Below are 20,065 nucleotides of genomic sequence, written 5' to 3' on the forward strand. Positions count from 1 at the left end.
TCCTATCACCAGTGGAAAACCAGAAATTGACTCATCTTGAAGATCAACCTCCATGCACAACCTTGCCCCCGTGGCCTTCGTTCTATACAGCATAGCATTATCCGTGCCTAGAAACTTGCCAAACCGAGATGCGAGAATTTGCAATCAATCCAACCTGTACAGATGCAATTTCAACCCTAGCAAAAAAAATCCATTGTGATGCAATGGACAACTCCTTTTGCACATCAAAATCTACAGACCAATTAAACAACTGAAATTGGCACCCTGCCACCACCCTACCATCTCTTGCCCATGCATGCAGATAGTCCTCTCATTAGCTAGATGAAGCAACACATAGAATTCATCCATAAAGCTAATCATCAAGACCTCAGAGAAACCCCAGGTCTTAATTATCTATAGCCACAACACATCAATCGACGACCTCGACGATAGAAACTTCAACCCTAAAGCGTATTTGAGATCTTCCGCCACCCTATACATCTCAACATCAAAAAACACAAAACCCAACTCTCCATTAATATGTTTTGGTTTCCTCAGAGGTAGCATAAACTCGGCTATAGGCAAAGGCCTTTGAAGAGCTTGAACGAACGTCGGTCGATCACCCCCTAATCCATTCACCATGTAAGTCGCCTCATTCTCAACCCGCTCTTCACTGTTTTCGCCCACTGAGACTCCAGCACCATCCTTTAGAGAACCTTTGACAAAACCCATCCCAATCCCATCGGTAACGTTGGCCACCAGAGGGCCTCCCAGCGTGGGCATAGACTGTACCCTAGCACATGAGAAAAAACTCACACAAACCCTAGTTGAGGAAAAAAAAACACCCTGCCATGTCAGCACCAATTGCAATAGACACATCTATCAATCTCTCACATTAAATATATTGTTAATGTAATAAATTGTATGGTTCACGTACACTATTCTTCTTAACTAAAGATGGCACCTTGGGGCTACTGGCGATTGAACTGACTCGGTCACCTATGGATGGAAAGTCGCAGCGAAAGCAAGCTTATGCACCTTATTGGCATTCAACAGAAGTTTGGCTATGGATGATTGCTAAAGCTCATGTCCTTGCCCATGACTTTGGCTATCAACAGCTCGTTAGTAACTAGTATATATTATAAACTAATTATTTGCCATGGTTTTCCTCCAAAACTCAATTTGATTTATATTAATGAGGGAAATGATTTGACTGATCTCTTTTACTGGCTAAGAACTCATTGTGTAACAAAGACTAATGTAATTATGACAAATAGGCAACTACGCATGATGAATCCAATCTACAGAATGTTGCACCCTCATTTTCATTACACAATGGAGATCAATGCTCTGACTCGAGAATCACTTATCAATACAGGTGGCTCCACTGAGTTTGCATTCACAACTGGAAAATATTCCATGGAAATCTGCTTTGCCGCCTATGATCTCCGGTGGCAGTTCGACCAGGAGTCACTTCCTGCTGACCTAACTAGTAGGTAGCTAGTTTCCAATTAGCCAATCTTTTAGATTTTCAAAAAAAAAAAAAATTCAAATAAAAGAGTTTTCCTCCAAACCGCTTCTCCAACCCATTTAAAATTTTTCATTTGTCCTTTGAGCATTCTTGCAAAGAAAAACATATTTTCTTAATGAAGGGAAACATGAAATCATATATAGTTTTTAAATTTAGACTTTTAAAAAGGCATATGCATATAAATTGTCATATGTTCTAAGAACACTTGTCATTTTTATAGATGGGATTAGAGGAAACTTTTTTCAAACTAGTTTGGAGGAAAATGCTAGCCTAAATCAAATCCTATTATACTAGTAGAAGATGAGTAATCCAAATGATCAACTATAAGTAGTAGTACACTAACAAATAGATAACTTGTTGGATAGGTTGTATAGTTGATAGGCAGTTTTTCTCTCTAGGTGATAGGTGATAGGCGAGCTAGGGTTTTACATGAGTTTTTGCATGGCAGCCGCGAGGGCCCTTGGTGGTCCTATGCCTGTGGCCAAATTGAGATCCTTTGCAGACCTTGTGTCTGCTACTCCTCAGCAGATTCCAAAGGTCCCGTTGGCCATGAGGGCTCCTAAAGTGATGGACGGAGAGGTGTATTTTCAATTCTCGAGAGAGGAAATTCAGAAGTCTATAGAGTCATTTAGGTTTTCGTTGGTATTGAAGTTCTTGCATCAACGTCCTTTCCTAGATCTTATTCGAATGTTTATCAAGAATAGATGGAGACTGGCTGGGGTGGCAGTTGTTTCTTCCATGAGAAAGCACCGTAATGTATTTTTCCATCTTGCGATGGAGGAGGATTTCAATAAAGCATTCTCGGGAGAGGTATATGACATTGATGGTGTTCAATATAGGCCGTTTCACTCGACCCCAAGTTTGGATGAGGAGGAGGAACCTTCAATTGTTCCAGTTTGGTTTTTTTCTTCCTGGTTTGGCCCCTAATTTTTACCAGTCTTCAATTTTGCGCATACTTACGGCACCAATTGGTAGATTTATTCGTAGTGATAACTCAACGAGATGTGCAAAGCGAACAGATGGTGTGAGGGTTTGTTTGGAGTTGGATGCTGCGAAGAAACCTCTAATGTCTTTCTGGATTGGTATTCTGGCAAGTCCTTCAAGTCGTCTACAGGAGGTCATTTATGAAACTCTCCTAGCTTTTTGTATCCATTGCAAAAGGCAAGGCATAATGATAAGACTTGTAAGAAGGAGAAATTGTGAAAGGAAAAGGACAAGCCAGTTGTGAGATAGGAATACAGGGTGGTGCAGAAGGTTGATAATGTGCAGTCTAGTTCTAAAGAAGATGAAGCGAAGAATACTGAGGTGTTGGTTTTGGAAAATTCTGCAGTTTCTACGAATGCTCTTAAATGTAGTCCTTATTATAATTTTTGTTTGTCGAATGAGGCAATGCAAGGGAAGATTTGGATTTTATGGATGCAAGAGGTAAGATGAGTAATCAACATATTACTGTCATGGTTTCTGATGGTTTGATAGAGTTCAAGGTTTCTTTGGTCTATGCGAAATGTAATTACGAGCTGAGAAGGTATCTTTAGGCAGATTTGGAGAGGGATAGGATCTCAAGCATTCCCTGGCTTGTCATAGGGACTTCAATATTATAGCTAATGATATTGAAAAAGAGAGGTGGAGGACCTCGTTCCATGGTGGCTATGGCAGATTTTAATTCTTGGATACATTCTTGTGGATTGATTGAGATGAAGTTCTTGGGTAAGAGTTTTTCTTGGTGTAATGGTCAGCATGGGCATGGTTGGACTGCATGTTGATGGATCATAATTTTTTGAATTGCTTCCCAGAATCTTCTATGCATTATTTATCTTGTTCTACGTCTGATCATGCACCAATGGTAATTTCATTATCAAGCAATGTTGCTTCGTATGGTCCATCTCCTTTCCATTTTCAACAAATGTGGGTGGATCATCTTGATTTTAACAATTGTGTTAAGGACTCATGGGAGCAAGTGGTGTTTGGAATGGGGTTTACGAAGCTTGCCTCAAAACTGAAACGATTGAAGCTGAGGCTTAAAGGTTGGAATAAATCGATTTTCGGATGGACTCATCATCATATCCAAGAGTTGGAACATTGAATAGAAGAATTGGAATTATAACACCCCCTTACTATAGGATAGAGGTATTACTAACCTTGACTTAGCTCGTGATGTAGGGTAGACAAACATCACATTTTCATCTACAATTAGAACATTTACAGTACACATGCAATTATATGATCATACTAATTACCTCTTAGCGTTGCTTCCACAATCTTACGTATCTCGTGACCTATACGAGGCATTAATTGTCACTAACTTTATTAGAAAGACGTGTCGTAGCATTTTAAATACTTAAAATCGTATTTAGAGATAATTTAATTACACTAAGATTAATACATAATAATATTATTCAAAACCACAACATATTCCTTAACTTCTATGTAAAAATAGAACTTAATAATTTTATAAAAATCTAGTTAAAAGTCAATGGGAATATTAACTAAATAATAGGATCAAAAATAGTTTAAAAGGATACTTTAAAATTATGCTTTAAAATCCTTTAAATACTTTCTATAAAAATAAGTCTATGACTAATATATTTATTTAAGTAGATAAAACCCATGTAAAAGTAATGTTTTTCTAAAAATATAACCAGCCCAATAAAATCACTAAAACAATTGCTAGAATATAAAATCGAACCCAATTAAAACACAAGTCCATTTAAAGTAAGACCAACACTCTCTGTCTTAAGAAGGCACTTGACCGTATGGGCTTAGGGCCCAAGGGCCCATTTCGAATAAAAAGGTGGCTAAACTCCTGGAAAACACATGGGACTAATAACAGATGAAAGGGGAATGGCCGATGCTCATTGAGAGAGGGATAAGGACCACTATGATGGCAGATCTGGGTGTTTGAGAGTGGCCGGCAACGTAGTAGCGGCTCCTCTAGTTAGGGTGGTACGACGTAGAGATAGAGTTAGAGAGATGGAACTGAAACTTAATTACTGAGAGGGAGGGAGGGTGAGTGCGACAGTAGTGGCTTACCTGAGGGAGTGGGTGCGACGGGACTTGGCTGGTCTGCAATTTCTGTGGCCGCCGAGAGGTTTTTCGATGTTTCTTGATGTGGTTGACGGTGTCTGGGAAAATTGCAGAGGCTGTTTTATTTACTGTGGGGAGGAAAACAAAGATGCAGAGGATTTATGGGTCATGCACGCAGTGGAGGAAGGAAGGCTCATTGTCAGCTTGCTCAGTGGTGGTTTCCAGTGAGGTAGGTGTCTCAGTTGGAGGGTTTTCTCTGTCTGTCAAGGCTACTATGGTGGCTAGTGTGTAAACTTTCATGGTTTTTGCTGAGGGGTCTCATGGATTTTATAGAGAGGGAAAATGGAGGATTTATGGTAGGATGTGTTTTGATGTGAGTTGGTCTCCCATTAGGAAACTTAATTCAACTAGGAGATAAACACTGAGGCTTACGGTGAAGATAGTAGAATAAACTCACTTACACTGAGACTTACTGGTGAAGATAGTGGAATAAACTCATTCAAGTAAAATCACTATTTTACAACAGATCTTAAAATTAGTAAAAATTAAAATCACACTTTTGGGGTCTGGATGTTACAAGAATCTAGGTTGTAGGGGCAAGTTGATGATGATACGAACATGATCTATTTGCTTCTAAGATAGAGCTTGATACATGGGGGAAAAAAAGAAGAGTATCGGCTATCTCAATGTGCTAAGGTTCGGTGGTTGGAGCAAGGGGATAAAAACTCACGATTTTTTCATACTCTACTCAAAAGGCAGAAACAGACTCAGGTGTTAGAAATGAAGCTTCATAATTGTGTTGTATTAAATCCTCCTCAAGAGGCTCATGATGGTGTGGTTTCTTATTTTTCAAAATTCTTGGGGCAGTATTCTAGTTGGAATATCCAGAGCTAGAAGGGTTGATTGATTCAGTCATATCAGAGGAGGAAATTTCCGTTTGTGAGGAGTACCTTCTGTGGCTGAAGTCAAACAAGCAGTTTTTAGCATTCATATTGAGAGCAGTTCGGGACCGGATGGATTGGGATCCGGGTTTTATAGAGCATGTTGGGACATTGTTTATCAGGATGTGGTGGAAGAGGTAAGGGAGTTCTTTAGCGGTATTCCTCTTCCAAGGTTTTTCATGGCTTCGTTTGTAGTGTTATTCCTAAGGTTCCGCGGCCTTCAGGTTTTGATAAATTTCGGCCCATAAGTTTATTCTCAGTTTTTTATAAAATCTGCACCAAGGTTTTAGTTAATCAACTGGCTCCTGCTTCCTTCTATGATTTCCATGGAGCAAAGTGCTTTTATTTTGGGAATAAGCTTTTTTGATAATACCAATTTAACACAAGAAATGGTTTCTTCCATTAATAAAAAGATGATGGGTGGTATTGTTATTTTCAAAATTGATATGGTCAAGGCTTATGATAGGGTGAAATGAGATTTTCTTTTGCATGTTTTGGAGATGTTTGGGTTCTCTTGTGGAGTGTGTGGTCTTATAAGAAATTGCATTTTCTCGCCATGGTATTCTATTATGATGCATGGGACTGCACGTGATTTTTTCCAGGGTGGTAAAGGGTTGAGACAGTGTGACCCTCTCTCGCCTTACCTTTTCATTGATATGGAAGAAGTTTTATCCCAATTATTAAAGAAGAATTTCATAAGTGGAAAGATTGGAAATTTCTCACATCCATGAGGTACGCCTTTTATTTCACACCTTTTTTATGCGGATGATGTTGTCATATTTGCAAATGGTAGTAAGAAGTATGTTAGGGGTTTGATGAAAGTAATTGAGACATATGAGAAGTGGACTGGGTAGTGTGTAAACAAGGAAAAAACAGCAGTGTATTTTGCCAAGCAATTTTCACCTAGGCGGAAGCGAGAACTTCTCCGTCTCACCGGTTTTGCAAAAGGTTCCTTTCCTTTTACATACCTTGGTGTTCCCATTGTGTCGGGAAAGTTATTAAGAAGACATTTGGATCCTCTAATTACTCGGGTAAGGGAAAAAATTGGCGAATGGAAAATGAAATATTTATCTAGTGGGGGTAAACTGGTTCTTCTTAAACATGACTTGGAAAGTTTACCGATTCATTTAATTTCTATTCTTCAGCTTCCTAAATCGGTTTTGAAAACAATTAATCACATGTTTAGCTCCTTTTTCTGGGGCAAGAAGAATGGGAAGGAAAAAAGAATTGGTTTTCATGGGGGAAAATGTGTAAACCGATAAAGGAAAATGGTATTGATCTTTGAAATTTTGAAGATGTTCAAGTCTCTCTTCATGCGAAATTTGCTTGAAAGCTTTTGACAGGTGATGAGTTATGGAGTTGATTTTTTATGCGAAGTATATTGGTGATAAACATATCTCTTTGACTGATCCGAAAAAGGCCACACGGTTTTTGCGCATGGTTGTCACTTACATCCCTACAGTTTTACAAAACTCAAAATGGAAGGTCGAGGACGAGAGCTTATTTTTTTGGTTTGATAACTGGATGGATGAGAGTCCTCTTGCGAATGTGAATCAGGTGGTTGAGGAACCAAAGTTGAAATATGTGAATTGAAGGTGGAGAATGGTTGGGATGTTAATGAGTTGGAAAGGTTGGTTGGTATTGAGAGGACAGATGAAATATGTAGTTTCTTAGGATCCCATAAATCTGGATAGGAAACTTTACTATGTACAAAAAATAGTGATGGGCGGTTCTCAATGAAGAGTGTCTGGGAGTGTGTTCGTGTTTGTGCTTCAGAAGTGTGCTGGGCATTTTGGGTTTGGCATGCTTGCTTGCCAAAAAGATATCTATTTTCATGTAGAAAGCAATGAATAATTGTTTAAGTGTTGACGAGAGGCTGAGAAGGGTGGGTATTCCTATTCCTTCTAAATGTGATTGTTGTGCTAGAGGGAGTTTGGAAGACTTGAATCATGTATTAGTGGCAGGGGATATTGTGTTGGTGGTTTGGAGATCATTTTCTACCATTTTGGGTGTTCCTTATGACCCGAATAGATCATGGTTTGACATTTTTGTGTTGTGGTTCAGGAGAGCTTCAAGATCATCGAAAACGAGATGCATCCTGAGAACAATTCCGTGCATCATTTCATGGAGGTTGTGGCAATGTAGATGCAAGGCGCGGATGGAAGGGAATTTGATTTTTGTTGAAATAGCATGCAGGTTGGTCCGAGTAATGTTGGGTAAATTGCAGAACATGAATTCAAAGTTTCAGAGGATTTCGTATGCTGATGAAGTTCATCTCCAAGAATTAAACCTCCCTGTGGTTCCTGTAAAAAGGCAACAATTGTGGCTTGTTACTTGGTTGAAACCAGTGGCTGGAAGATTCAAATTAAATACGGATGGAAGTAGTGTTGGAAATCCTGACGCTTTGGTTGCAGGTGGTGTTATACGGAACTCACATAGGGACGTTTGTTTGGCTTTTTCGAGGCACCTTTGAAGAGGGTCAAATAATTGTGCTGAGTTGCATGCAATGCTCATTGGGTTGCAGTATTGTCATGAGCTGGGTATACAACATGTCAATGTGGAATTAGATTCTTTAGTATGTGTTAATTGGGTTCATCAGCAAATGTGTGGTGTGTGTTACTTAGAAGATTTCTGGAAAGAGCTTATGGACATTATTCATAGTGGTGATTTTCTTATGCAACATATATATAGAGAAGGTAATGCTTCGGCAGATTAATTGGCAAAATTTGGGAAGCATGGCGTTACGTGCATTTGGAGATCTTTATTGCAGGTTCACACTTATTTTAGAGGTTTGGTTAGTACAGATAAATTGGTTTTGCCTTATTTGCATATTTGTTAATGTAAGTAGCTTGGGAGTTTATAGTTTCATGTTTCATTTTGGTTGTGGTTGGAAATAAGGTTATTTATTATTATTGTATTGTCACGTAAACAAGGTATTCCTCCGTCAAACGTGAGGGCTTATCAATAAAGCCTATGAGCATATTGTTTTTTAAAAAAATAAAAACAAAAAACTTGTTGTTTTGCAACTTATTGGCAATCAAGTGGCATTATTATAGCTTTTCATTAATGTGTATAATCTAATTTCCATATATCAAATTTTAAGATCGATTGACTCTTTCGCAATTGTGTACATAGGGGAATGTCTTGGACTAAGGCTAACAATCAAAGACTACCCTTACGGCAATGATGGTCTCATCCTCTGGGATGCCATCAAACAATGGGTCAAAAACTATGTCAACCACTACTACCCTGACCCTAGCCTTGTGGAGTCTGATCAAGAGCTCCAATCACGGTAGACGGAAATTCAAATAGTTGGCCACCCGAACAAAAAGGACGAATCAGGTGGCTAATTCTCAAAACCCAAAAAGACCTAATCAACATCCTCACAACGGTCACTTGCGTGACTTCCGGCCGCCATGCCATCGCCAACTTCGGTTAATATGCTAATGGGAGCTAATTCCCAAATCAGCCAACCATTGCTAAAACCAACTTACCCACAGAAGACCCAATTGAAGAAGAATGGAAAAAGTTCATGAAAAAGCCTGAACATGCACTTTGCTACCTGTCACAACTTTAAGCAACAAGAGTGATGGTTGTTTTGGACATATTGTCTAATCATTCACCCGACAAGGAATATCTTGGGGAGAATAGTGAGCCATTGTGGGCTGAAGATCCGTTCATAAAGGAAGCATTTGAGAGGTTCCATGGAGATTGAGGGAACTTGAATGGATAATTGATGAAAGGAATGCAAGCAGTAGTTTGAAGAATAGAGTAGGAGCTGGGGTTGTGCCGTATGAGCTTTTGAAGCCATTTTCCACCCTCGGCGTAACTGGAAAAGGAGTTCCATATAGCATTTCTATCTAATCAATTCAAAGAGACTATCCATTTCAAACTTAGTGGTTTTGAATAGTTCCTAATAATAGCATGTGTAGTTAAGAAATTAACATGATTCCCTTGCTAGGATAAGAAAAAAATTTGACAATCTTTTTAAAAAGTTTTTAGTATATTTTTTTTTTTGAATTATTCTATTCTCAAGTCGATGGGTAGAGCACACCATCCACGTCACTTAAATTGTAAGATTTGATTTGAAAGATTTAAGGTTCAGAAATGTTCTTCCAATCAAGTTGTCAAATAAGCATTTTACTAAGTATGCTTTGCACACCAACTTCAAAATATAAATTTTCTATTTTTTTTAACTATATTTCATAGAAGTAGATAGGAAATATATAAGTTGTTTGGATAAAGGTTTTTATAGGTTTGTTTATTGATTTGCGTAAGTAGGTAGATTTTAAAAGCTATTTGAATATAATTCTACCCCCCGCCCACTCTAATAGTGCACATCACCCACAAGGCCTAGAAACTATTCCTAGGCCCAAAAGTGACTAAAAACACATTCTGAACCCAAATTATAAATTGAAAGGTTTTACTACACATCATCCTACTTACATCATACATGTTTTATTTTTATTTTTTGTTTTATTTTTACTAAACTAATTGAATTCTTCTACTTATCGTCCTATACTACATACTTGCTAAGGGAAAAAAAATAAGAAGATAAAAAATTATGTGTGGTGTACGATGGTATATGAATGATGAGTAGAATTATTCTAAATTTAAATTTGAAAATATGACCATAAATTTGTTAGTGCATATTATATGTAAGTTAATGTAATTTAATGTAAAATTTATATAAGAGGTCAAGAAAATACAAGAATTTCACTTAAGCAATCTAAGAAATCACTTACCCAGCTTGTCCCATCATGCGGGAGTGGGGTAGTGGCATACGGGGCCCGCTACCCACCCATACTTTCATGTCTACTTTTTAGACTTGGTGAAAAGTATTTTTTACATAACTTTAGGCAAATCCTTAGGTTAATAAAAGTTTTTTTTTTTTGTAAGTCAAAAAATATTTGAGATTATGTTTCTATAGACCATACCTTAAACGCGTCAATAATAATGTAAGCATGATATGCACTCGATCAAATTCAGAAGAAAATCTTATAAATAGCTAGCAAGTTTTTTTCATTTTATTTTTATGGTAACATAACCTAACCTGGGCGCAAATAATTGAGAAACTCCAAGGAGTTTTGCCATTCTCAGCCATGTAAATAAGTGGATTAAACATGCACTTTTTCAAACATGCATGGAACCTTTTAGCTGGAGCAAGAGATCTTGTATACCTCCCCAATAGATCACATGGAGCCAAAAATGAGTGGGTCATTCTCCACTATATGAATCAAGCCAAGAAATCATTTAAACGATAAAGGATGTGAGGATTGGCTCCATCAATCAATCCGAGCAATGAAGCAAAAGACAAATTACAGATAATTCGAACAGTAGAGACAGAAGTTGAGAAGAAAAAGAACTTCAACAAATATGAGGACCGAGAGCTGGTAAAAATTACCCTCGAATTCTGTACCAATTTAAATTGATATATGGAGCGAGTCTTGCAATATTTATTCCTACGACATATAATTATACCATTATTTTCAAACTTAATCATATCTATAATCTATTTCTTGAGGAAATTCGTGAACCAATGCGCTGAAAGTTTTGGGTGTCTTTTACATCCATCCTTGTAGTCTACATAGTTGATGCCAAACCGAACAGTGTAACCTGAATTCCATTCAAAGTTGTCCAACAAGGACCATGCAAAGTATCCCTTAACATTTACACCATCCCTATTCAAAACAAAAAGTTAATGAGCCAAAGTCAGCTAGATTTGAGAGAGAGAGAGAGAGAGAGAGAGAGAGAGAGAACTATTATTAAGCACTTACCTGATAGCCTTCTGAAGATACCAAAGATGACTACAATAGTATTCAATTCTTTGGTTGTCCACAAGAGCCTCCTCTAGTGACAAGGTGGCATTATTGAACTCATCAATTCCTAGAAGTCATAGTGCATTTAGCTTCTAATGGACATGTAATAACTACAACTTCTTTCAAATTTCAGAGTGTCATGAGAAGATAACTCGAGATTTGAGACAAAGTAATTACCATTCTCAGTGATGTAAATTAGTGGATTATGGTACTTCTGCTTTATGTAGAGCAAAAGATCTCGAATTCCTCTTGGATATAGATGAAGCCATTCTGAAGCTGCCTGCAACTTATAGAAAACAGAGGTTAACACCGAATAACCCTTTCCATTTGTGCTTGTTTGTAAAGTGAGTCAGCCCAAAGGTCTTGCTTCGATACTGCTGAGGATATTTCTATATGGAAAAAGAATAAAGAAATTGATATATTTTGGTACATGATTGTTTCAAAATTCAAAAATTTTGACATATATAGAACACACCTGTTGACCAATGGGGATTCCATTGTGCTCAGCTGCCATGCACAGCAAAGACATGTTATCGTTAATATTGGAACATAAACCAACGTAATCATTACATGTTGAGTTTTCACTTACTTGAAAGATTAGCACGAGAATCCGTAAAGTAGCTTGCATTTCCAGCATTATGTTGAGGTGCATAGGCTGCATAATAAGCAGTATAGTAGTTTAATCCGATAAAGTCAAATGACCTGTTTACGAGCTTAGATTGTTCTTTGGTAAATTTGGGTAATCGGTTTCCAACCAGAGATCGCATGCTATGTGGATAGTCACCATTGATCAAGGGGTCCATTAACCTGCAACAATGCATTGAAATTACAGTTTTCATAACAAATATTCATACATTTACATACGAGGAAAGAATTTCCATGTCATGATAGCTTTAAGTTAATCGAACCTAGTTTTGGGCATTTATTATATATAACCCATGGAAGTTATGGAAATTGCTAGCTTTAGAAAATTTCAGGCAGGTTAAAACTTAAAAACCTTTTTTTTTTTTTTTTTTTTTTTTTTTTTTTTTTTTTTTTTTTGAGTAAACCTTAGAAAGCTTTTCTTCCACATACTTCACAATGTCGGTTTGTCATCAAATCCTAAGAGGACAGTTATTGCTTATTTTCATTTTCATTTAGTTGTTTTGGATTTTGTTTAACCTCCTTTGATAGTGGTCTATATGGCATGATCCCTCTCTGTTTACTAATAGGCTGATATAATATGTGTTTGGAGTCAGGTAAGTCAATGTTAAACCAAAAAAAGTCAAGAATAATATAAAAGAGCCCAATGCAAACATCAAGGAGTCAATGCCTTAATACACAAAATAACCAACTCCTCGAATCGAGTAGAGATAAGTAGTCTACTCCCTTAAAATATACACCGAGCCTATGGCCGCTACAAATCTTGACCCTTAATAAACCATGAAACTAATTCCTCTGCAATTATAAACCTAAATTGTCTTTGCAAGCTCAACCTATGATCATCACAATCGAATGGAAAAGTACGAAAATAGTTGAGCCATCCAAGGATAACTACCGTCTCCTCAAACCCTCCAACCTGCTTGGTGCACAACTCGAGTAACATCAGTAGGCGGTCAGTGACCACGATGCATTCCAAGCTGAAACCTGTAATACTTCACCAACCTTCCTTCAAACTACCAACCCAGCACGCTAGTTTACATGGACGAATCAAGCCGGAAGACATCAATGGTTTGCCTTGCTAGAGCAAGATCTCTAGCTCCCACTAGCATCACTAACACAGAGGGAGGGAAGTGCCAGGTTGAACAATCCACAAGCTTCCTCGCCACTATCACAAAGCTCCAAAGCATTCCAAAATCACATATAGAGGGAAAATCAGCACACACAAAACCACCCACATGGTTGTCACTGACAGTCCCCCGTTGATGTGTTTCCATGTCACTAGACTCACTACCATGAACAACTCCACAACCATAAATAGAGGCAAAGCTTTGCACTTCAGCCAGATCTATAACATGAACCTGACGGTTAGAACCACCATACATAGTAAGTGGAACCAAGAAGCACTGATTTGGACCACCATATCACACCAGCAGCAACAAAGCCAAAGGCACCCATAAGAAAACTCATTGATCTAAAAGGGCCACTCATAGAACATCACCTCCAAGCGGCTATACAATAGCACTATTAAATGCTTGGAGTTAAATGATAAACCCTAGCCCAGGACATGGCATCACAAGACATCTTAGAGCATCCAACCCTGAAATGGTATACATGCAAAAAGAACATTCAAGCAGTACTTACCATCCAATTCTGAAATCGAGAGCCCGTAGCATAGCATTACGATCATGTCTTGCTTTAGAATATGGCACTATCCAGCCTGTCTCGAGCGATATACCTATAGTGCCCTTTTGTCTTTTCTGAACATTTACAGAATTTGGTTGAGTCAACATTCACGTCTGTGGTGAATTTTTCTTTAATTACTCTACCAAAAATATTTCATTTACTCTTAATGAAATACAATTTCAGTTATAGCTAAGTTAGTCCTTACTACAACTAGTACACTATATAATTATTTCTCATCATCTATCTATGATGCATACTCATGATGTTGTATGCATTGCAAAACATGCTTGTACATGTTGGATATTATCTAGGATTTTTTACATGAACATTTTAACTTCATATAAATGTTGAACCTGATACTTTTGCCGGTACGCTTTAACAGCAGCTGCATGGGCATGAAGCTGGTGGTGTATCACCAAATATGGTTCTGTTCCAGAATTTCCTTTGGTGCAATACTGATTTTGCCAATCAGAACATCGCCCTGGCGGTATAGCCCCAGATGCATAACCACCTACGCTGTAGCTCGTTGGCTCATTCAGTGTGATCCAGTGCTTCACCCGATCGCCAAATTCCTTGAAGCAAACCTCGGTATAGTCCCGAAAATCATTCCTTGATTATCAAATGCACGAGTACACAAAAAAAAATCCAATTATTTAAAGCTATGGCCAAAGTGTGAAATTTTTTATAATGAGATGCAAAGCGATATTTGCTTCATTCAGTTATTTGACACTTAAAAATGCTTTATGAGGTTAGTCAGTCTGATAGAGTTCAATCCTGAAAGGGCTGGTGAGGTCCTTATACTAAGGTCTCTTCACAACAGACAGGATCATAATAAGAAAGACAATTTTGAATCTTGTATTGTATAGTCATAGATTGTCATTGGAGTCTCAGTGAAATGATAGTAAAGAAAATAAATTTTGAAAAACCATGGGCAAAATTTCAAGCCTTCAGTAATAGAAATAGTAAACAGCATCCATCATATGGATTCTCACTTTTTTTCTTTTAATTAGGATCATGTTACCAGTGATATGTACAAGTGATCTACTATTGAGACGGATAGAGAATCATAATTTTCTGTGCCACTTACACAATGTGTGGACTTAAGAACCACCTAATCAGACGGATAGAGGATCATAATTTTTTGTGTCACTTACACAATATGTGGACTTAAGAAACCACCATAATCATCTTCCAAGGATTGGGGAAGATCAAAGTGAAAGAGAGTCACAAAGGGCTTTAGACCTGGCATTTAATTATCATGAACTCAAGGGCAGATTAGTAAAAGCTGAAAAAATAGATGATTTACGATGGAATAATTGGATTGAATCATGACCTTTGGCTAGAAGTTCATTGATGAGGTTGTTGTAGTATTTGATTCCTTCCATGTTCACACCCCCACTTAGCCTTCCGTCTGACACAAACATAGAATAAATACTACCAAATGTAATTCCAAACCAAGATAAAAACTTGATGTTGCCCATTTTTATGTGCATTTTTTCTTCTTTTTCCCTTTTTCTTTCCTTCTCATTTTTCTCTGAATTCTTATAACAGGTCAGTTCAAATCATTATCTTACTTGGTAAAACTCGGGACCAAGAGATTGAGAACCTGTATGCATCTAAACCCATTTGCCTCATAATCCCAACGTCTTCCTGTCTCAAAAAAAAATAAAAATGAGAAGGATCATAAATGTTGCAAAATCATCTAGAATTTCCATATCTGATCATCTTTTATATCATGCTAGGCTGAAAAAGAAGAAATTTCAAGTTATCAAAATGGACTTCAATAGATAATATGAACTCAAAGGCTAATATGAGTGACTCTCCTTTTTTCTTTCCATACTGTGCACCATACCTTATAGCGATGGTATTGATCAACAGTTACGTCTCCATTACTGCCATCTTGTATCCTATCTGCAATTTCATCATAGAAATGCATTTAGAATACATTAACGGAGTGTTTTTCTACAATAATTAGGGATATAACTATGAGTCAACTAAAACTAGCAAATATCTCCAACATGATCTAGATAGGTTCATGTACATGAACTTGGGGTTTCAAAATTGGCATGCAAGGTAATTCAGCTAAGGAGATGCAGCCTATCTTATCGGTGGCTGCAGCTAAATTACGAATACCAAAATTGATGCTATCCGCAATTTTTTAACAAACCAAGAGGAAAAATGCACGAACGAGTTCCCAATGTCCTGTATAACAGAGACAATGGACTGATCTAGATATTGAAACTGAAGATATGACCAAGAGTGAGTCCCCTTCCAAAATAATGCTCTTAAAATTGAGCAAAAGTGGGGTCATTGATGAGTATTTTTGCCACTTTTGTGCTCCAGAACCTGAATAGAGCATCTATAAAATACGTCTTGCTTCTGATTTCAGTGTCAAATTTTACCTTTATGACACCAGTTGGGGAAGGTTCCGAAAGATGAGTCTGACCTTGTGCCTCCTCTTCTTTCCATGCTTTTAAATGCTTGTTGGCCACTGAGTTGATTTTCTCTGATAGAGAAAGGGCATCTACCAGGATATGGTCAAAGATTTTTTTTATTATTAGTTTTGCCCACTAGAACAAATCAAGGCAAAAAGTATGAAAATGAAACAAGTCATTCGACTTGATTTTCAAAGAAGGATTGATGTTAATAATAGGCGGCACCCACTCAGGGATTGTATGGTTTGAAAAAGAACAAATATCAAGAGGTCAGCAAGAATTCCTGCAAATGATTCTAGTAACAGGACCATTGAGGAACAAGTCCACTAATTCCCTCCGCAGCCTTGCAAAGGGGATGGTTAATGCTCTCTGGGTTTAACAACATGAATATGAACTGCAATAATCTCTTCAATCCCTTTATTTATGTACCAAAAGTAGTAGTGTTGGGCTGCATTTTTCAAAGCCTGTTTGGGTGTGGCTAAACAAATTGATATGAGCGGGTAGAATGTTCTTGCAAATCTTCCATAGGAGCAATTCTAATATTTCGTGCAGTTTAAATCACCACAATTAAGCCCATTCAGAATACGAAAATGAAGTACATGGAGAGTATTGATTAGTAGCAAAGAATCGAAATGCAGATTTCACACATGGGGGAGTAGGATTCCAGATATTTCTGGAAGCCATTTGGGATCGAGAATATGGGGTATCCAAGGATCTGTCTAATTATGGTTAGAAGATCAGGAACCAACCTGAAACCAGATACCCTTTGCTAATAAATGTCTGGTACGTAAAATCGCTTTCCAAAACCACCCAGTTGAGATTGAAGTTCTAAACCTCCCAAAAATTTGAATGCTTCATGCTTTTTGCTGACATAACCCAAATCCAAGTTCTATCTGAATGAGCTAAACTTGCCACCCAAGCTTGGCAACCAAAGCAAGATGGTTTTCCAGAGATTTTGGGGAAAAAAACCCCCAAACCACATGCTATAGGAGTATAGAGAGATTCCCAAGCCTTTGCAGTGAAATGACGACAACCATCTGATTTGAAGCCCCAAAATAAAAATTTTAATTTAGGGTCGAAAGCTGAGTACAGGGATCTTCAAGCAGAAAGAACATGGGCTTACTATAAGAGGGAATGGAGGATGCAACTATCCTTATCAAAGTCGCTCTTCCAGCTTGAGAGAGGAATTAGGCATTCCAGGCCAAGATTTTGTTTTTGACTGGAGAGACGGTCTTTGAAAAGCATAAGACTTTGATGTGAGGAGATTAAAAAGAACGCCTACATTTTTAGCTTTAGGAAGGGTGGAGGAAACATTATGGCGTTGGAAGACGGATTGTTTGGAGCAAATCGAAATGTTCCAGCTCAACTGAATAGAGGATTTGCTGAAATTAATGGATTGTTTGCCCGATACCTCCTCCCTATTTAAAAGCCTGATATTAGTTCCAACAATTCGATGATGAAGGCGAATTCTTATTTTCGTACGCCATCTTCCATACCAATGGTGATAGCCATAAAACATTCTCAGCAACCTTTTTTTTTTTTTTTTTTTTTTTAACAAAGCGAGACTGAGAAAGGATTCTGGGGTTTTGGAAGCAGTACAATATATGTATGGTTGATCAAACAAACTTCATTCATGATACAACCAAGTTTGAATTCTTCAGTGCTATTCACTCCCGTCACAATTTCGAAAAGAGAGGGATTTTCTTTCCCTTTCTTTCTTCTTTTGAGAATCGATATTTAAATCAATACCATTAATATGTATTCAATTGTAAATCAAAACTTCATATTTGGGGCAGAGAGAGAGAGAGAGAGAGACCTGGATATCTATGGGTGAACGTGTCCCATATAGATGGTCCTCTACCACCGTCTTTTGCTGCACCTTCATACTGTAATTGTAATTCAAAAGAACACACATGGACACACAATAATTACATGCTTTCTTGTCACAAAACTAGAAGCAAAACTCTACTGTGATTCAAAAAATCATACAGGAGTGCAGAAAAATAGAGAAGACAAACCTGGTAGGACGATGATGCCGTCCCAAAAATAAAACCTGGGGGAAAACTGCTCCTGTTGAGTACAGCATGATTATGGTAGTGGCTTGGTGTTGAAGCAATAATGTTAGCGAATGAGTAGAGAAGAACCAAGCGAAGATAACTCTGAAATGCCATCCTCAGTGATTAGTGGCAGTAGCTGGGGCCTTTTTATTATTATTATTATTATTATTATTAAATTTTATAGAAAGACATATTATTCTCTATGTTAAAGAACACTCATAATACATTTTTTATCATATTTTTTAAAATACATCATTAAAATTTATTTTTTCTATTTTATATATTAATTTGTACAATATATCATCTATCAGCTTATCTATTTTTTCTCTATATCATTTAAATATTATTTTTTATACTTTTTAAATATTTTATTTCTACCAATAAATTTACAATATCGGTATATTTTTTATATTTGCAATTTGTTTTTATATACAATATAAAATAATTCAGTCCTATACGCATAAAACAAAAATATATAACCCAAATAAAAATTAAAAATAAAATCAAAATATGAAAAAATTGGTTTAAAAATATTTCTAAGATATTTTTTAGAAGAAAATAAAATATATGTGTTTTAAATGATGAACAATAAAAAGAATTTGCTTACATAATAAAAATCAAAGTAAAAGAAAATGAGAGAGAAAATGAAATATCAATAATAATAAAAAATTTACAGAATAAACAATACCTGCTACATGTAGCGGGTTACTGTAGCTAATTTATTTTATAATTCCTTTTACATAATCTGGTGAAACTTCTTTCTAGAGCAATTCTTCAAATAATTTATATTTTTTGTATAATATAAAAGCCATTGTGAGTGTTGTAGATCCAAAATGTAAAAGCCTTTTCTAAAAATATTGGTCTATTAAAAAGATAAAGTTTTTACACTTTTTACTAGATGGGTATTTTTTATAAAAGACTTACGTAAAATTTATACATTTGATACTCGTAGATATCATTTCTCTATTCTATATAGTGTACTAAAAGTCATGCAATTCTTGTCTGATAATAACCATTAGGAGAACCACTAATTAACACACCCGCCCGAGTTTCGAATAGTTTGCTCTGATGACAGTGGAAACGGTTTCCTCTCAATTCTCTTAACGAGTTCTTTGAGGAGGAAGAGTAGTACCTTCAATTTCGGCTAGAAGGTTTGTAGTGTATTGCTATTTGAACCTTTCTGTTCTCGGTTTGTGTTGATTGGATTACGGAATGGCAGATGAAATTACTTAGAAATGGAAGAAACTTTGTCTTACTGATGTGGAGAATGGTGGTGTAATAGTGGCTGAAAATGATGTTGAACCTACACTTTCTAAAAGAAAATTATGTCTCAGTGGGGAATATTACGGTGGATAAAAGGATTAATAAAGAGGCTTTCAAAGCTACTATACTTAAAGTTTGGAATTTTGTTGATGAGATTAAGATATTTGAAGTGGGGGAAAATTTATTCCTATTTGAGTTCAATTCTGAACATGCTTTGCAACGTGTATGGGAGGGTCAACCTTAGCTCTTTGATCAACAGTTAATTTGCCTGCAATACTTTGATGGTTTTACTACTCCCATTGATCTGGTGTTCAATCATGCATGCTTCTGGGTGCAATTACATAACATGCCTCTTGGCTGTATGAACTATGATGTTGGTGCACTGGTTGGCAAGACAATATGCAATGTTATTCATGTGGATGTGGATGATAGTGGACATGGCTGGGGAAAGTATTTACGGATTCTTGTGGAGATTGACTTATCCAAACCACTAGCACGTGGGACTATGGTGTTCTTGAAGGGGCATCAAGTTTTTGTGTCCTTCCAATATGAAAGATTGTCACATTTCTGTTTCACATGTGGAATCATTATGCATGGACCTTCTGGGTGTATGGTGCCATCTATTTCTTCCTCATCCTTTACCACCACTAATAAGCAATATGGTTCGTGGCTGAGGGCCACGAATTCTCAT

The 20,065-nt window shown here is 37.0% G+C and overlaps 1 protein-coding gene and 1 pseudogene across 7 annotated transcripts; one reads left to right on the forward strand and one right to left on the reverse strand.

The window, feature by feature from the left end:
• The first annotated feature begins 896 nt into the window (after positions 1-896).
• Positions 897-20,065, forward strand: part of LOC121240811 — a 41,610-nt pseudogene continuing 22,441 nt past the window's right edge.
• On the reverse strand, positions 10,980-18,260 carry LOC121240986 (beta-glucosidase 13-like). Of its 7 annotated transcripts, none has more exons than XM_041138514.1 (14): positions 18,073-18,259; positions 17,879-17,940; positions 16,022-16,143; positions 15,472-15,530; positions 15,194-15,269; positions 14,953-15,030; positions 14,774-14,861; positions 13,973-14,228; positions 13,578-13,693; positions 12,050-12,101; positions 11,884-11,949; positions 11,472-11,574; positions 11,253-11,361; positions 10,980-11,156 (listed from the first exon to the last, which is right to left on the reverse strand). In XM_041138514.1, the coding sequence occupies exons 1-14, from the start codon at positions 18,223-18,225 to the stop codon at positions 10,988-10,990; spliced, it is 1,509 nt and encodes a 502-aa protein (XP_040994448.1). In that variant the 5' UTR covers positions 18,226-18,259; the 3' UTR covers positions 10,980-10,987. The 7 variants fall into 7 exon arrangements, with proteins under 7 accessions (XP_040994448.1, XP_040994447.1, XP_040994444.1 ...); XM_041138513.1 differs by having other exon boundaries at positions 11,472-11,580; XM_041138510.1 differs by adding an exon at positions 11,770-11,801 and having other exon boundaries at positions 11,884-12,101; positions 18,073-18,258.

The sequence above is a fragment of the Juglans microcarpa x Juglans regia genome, chromosome 7S (genome assembly GCF_004785595.1).
Source record: "Juglans microcarpa x Juglans regia isolate MS1-56 chromosome 7S, Jm3101_v1.0, whole genome shotgun sequence".
NCBI classification, from domain to species: Eukaryota; Viridiplantae; Streptophyta; class Magnoliopsida; order Fagales; family Juglandaceae; genus Juglans; species Juglans microcarpa x Juglans regia.

Coding starts and splice junctions, on each gene's coding strand:
- LOC121240986 (XM_041138510.1), bottom strand. CDS start 18,225: ATGGCATTTCAGAGTTATCTTCGCTTGGTTCTTCTCTACTCATTCGCT. Junction 15,531..16,021: donor CCCCAACTGGTGTCATAAAG/GTAAAATTTGAC, acceptor ATGAAATTGCAG/ATAGGATACAAGATGGCAGT. Junction 11,575..11,769: donor GAATCCCCATTGGTCAACAG/GTGTGTTCTATA, acceptor TATAAGTTGCAG/GCAGCTTCAGAATGGCTTCA.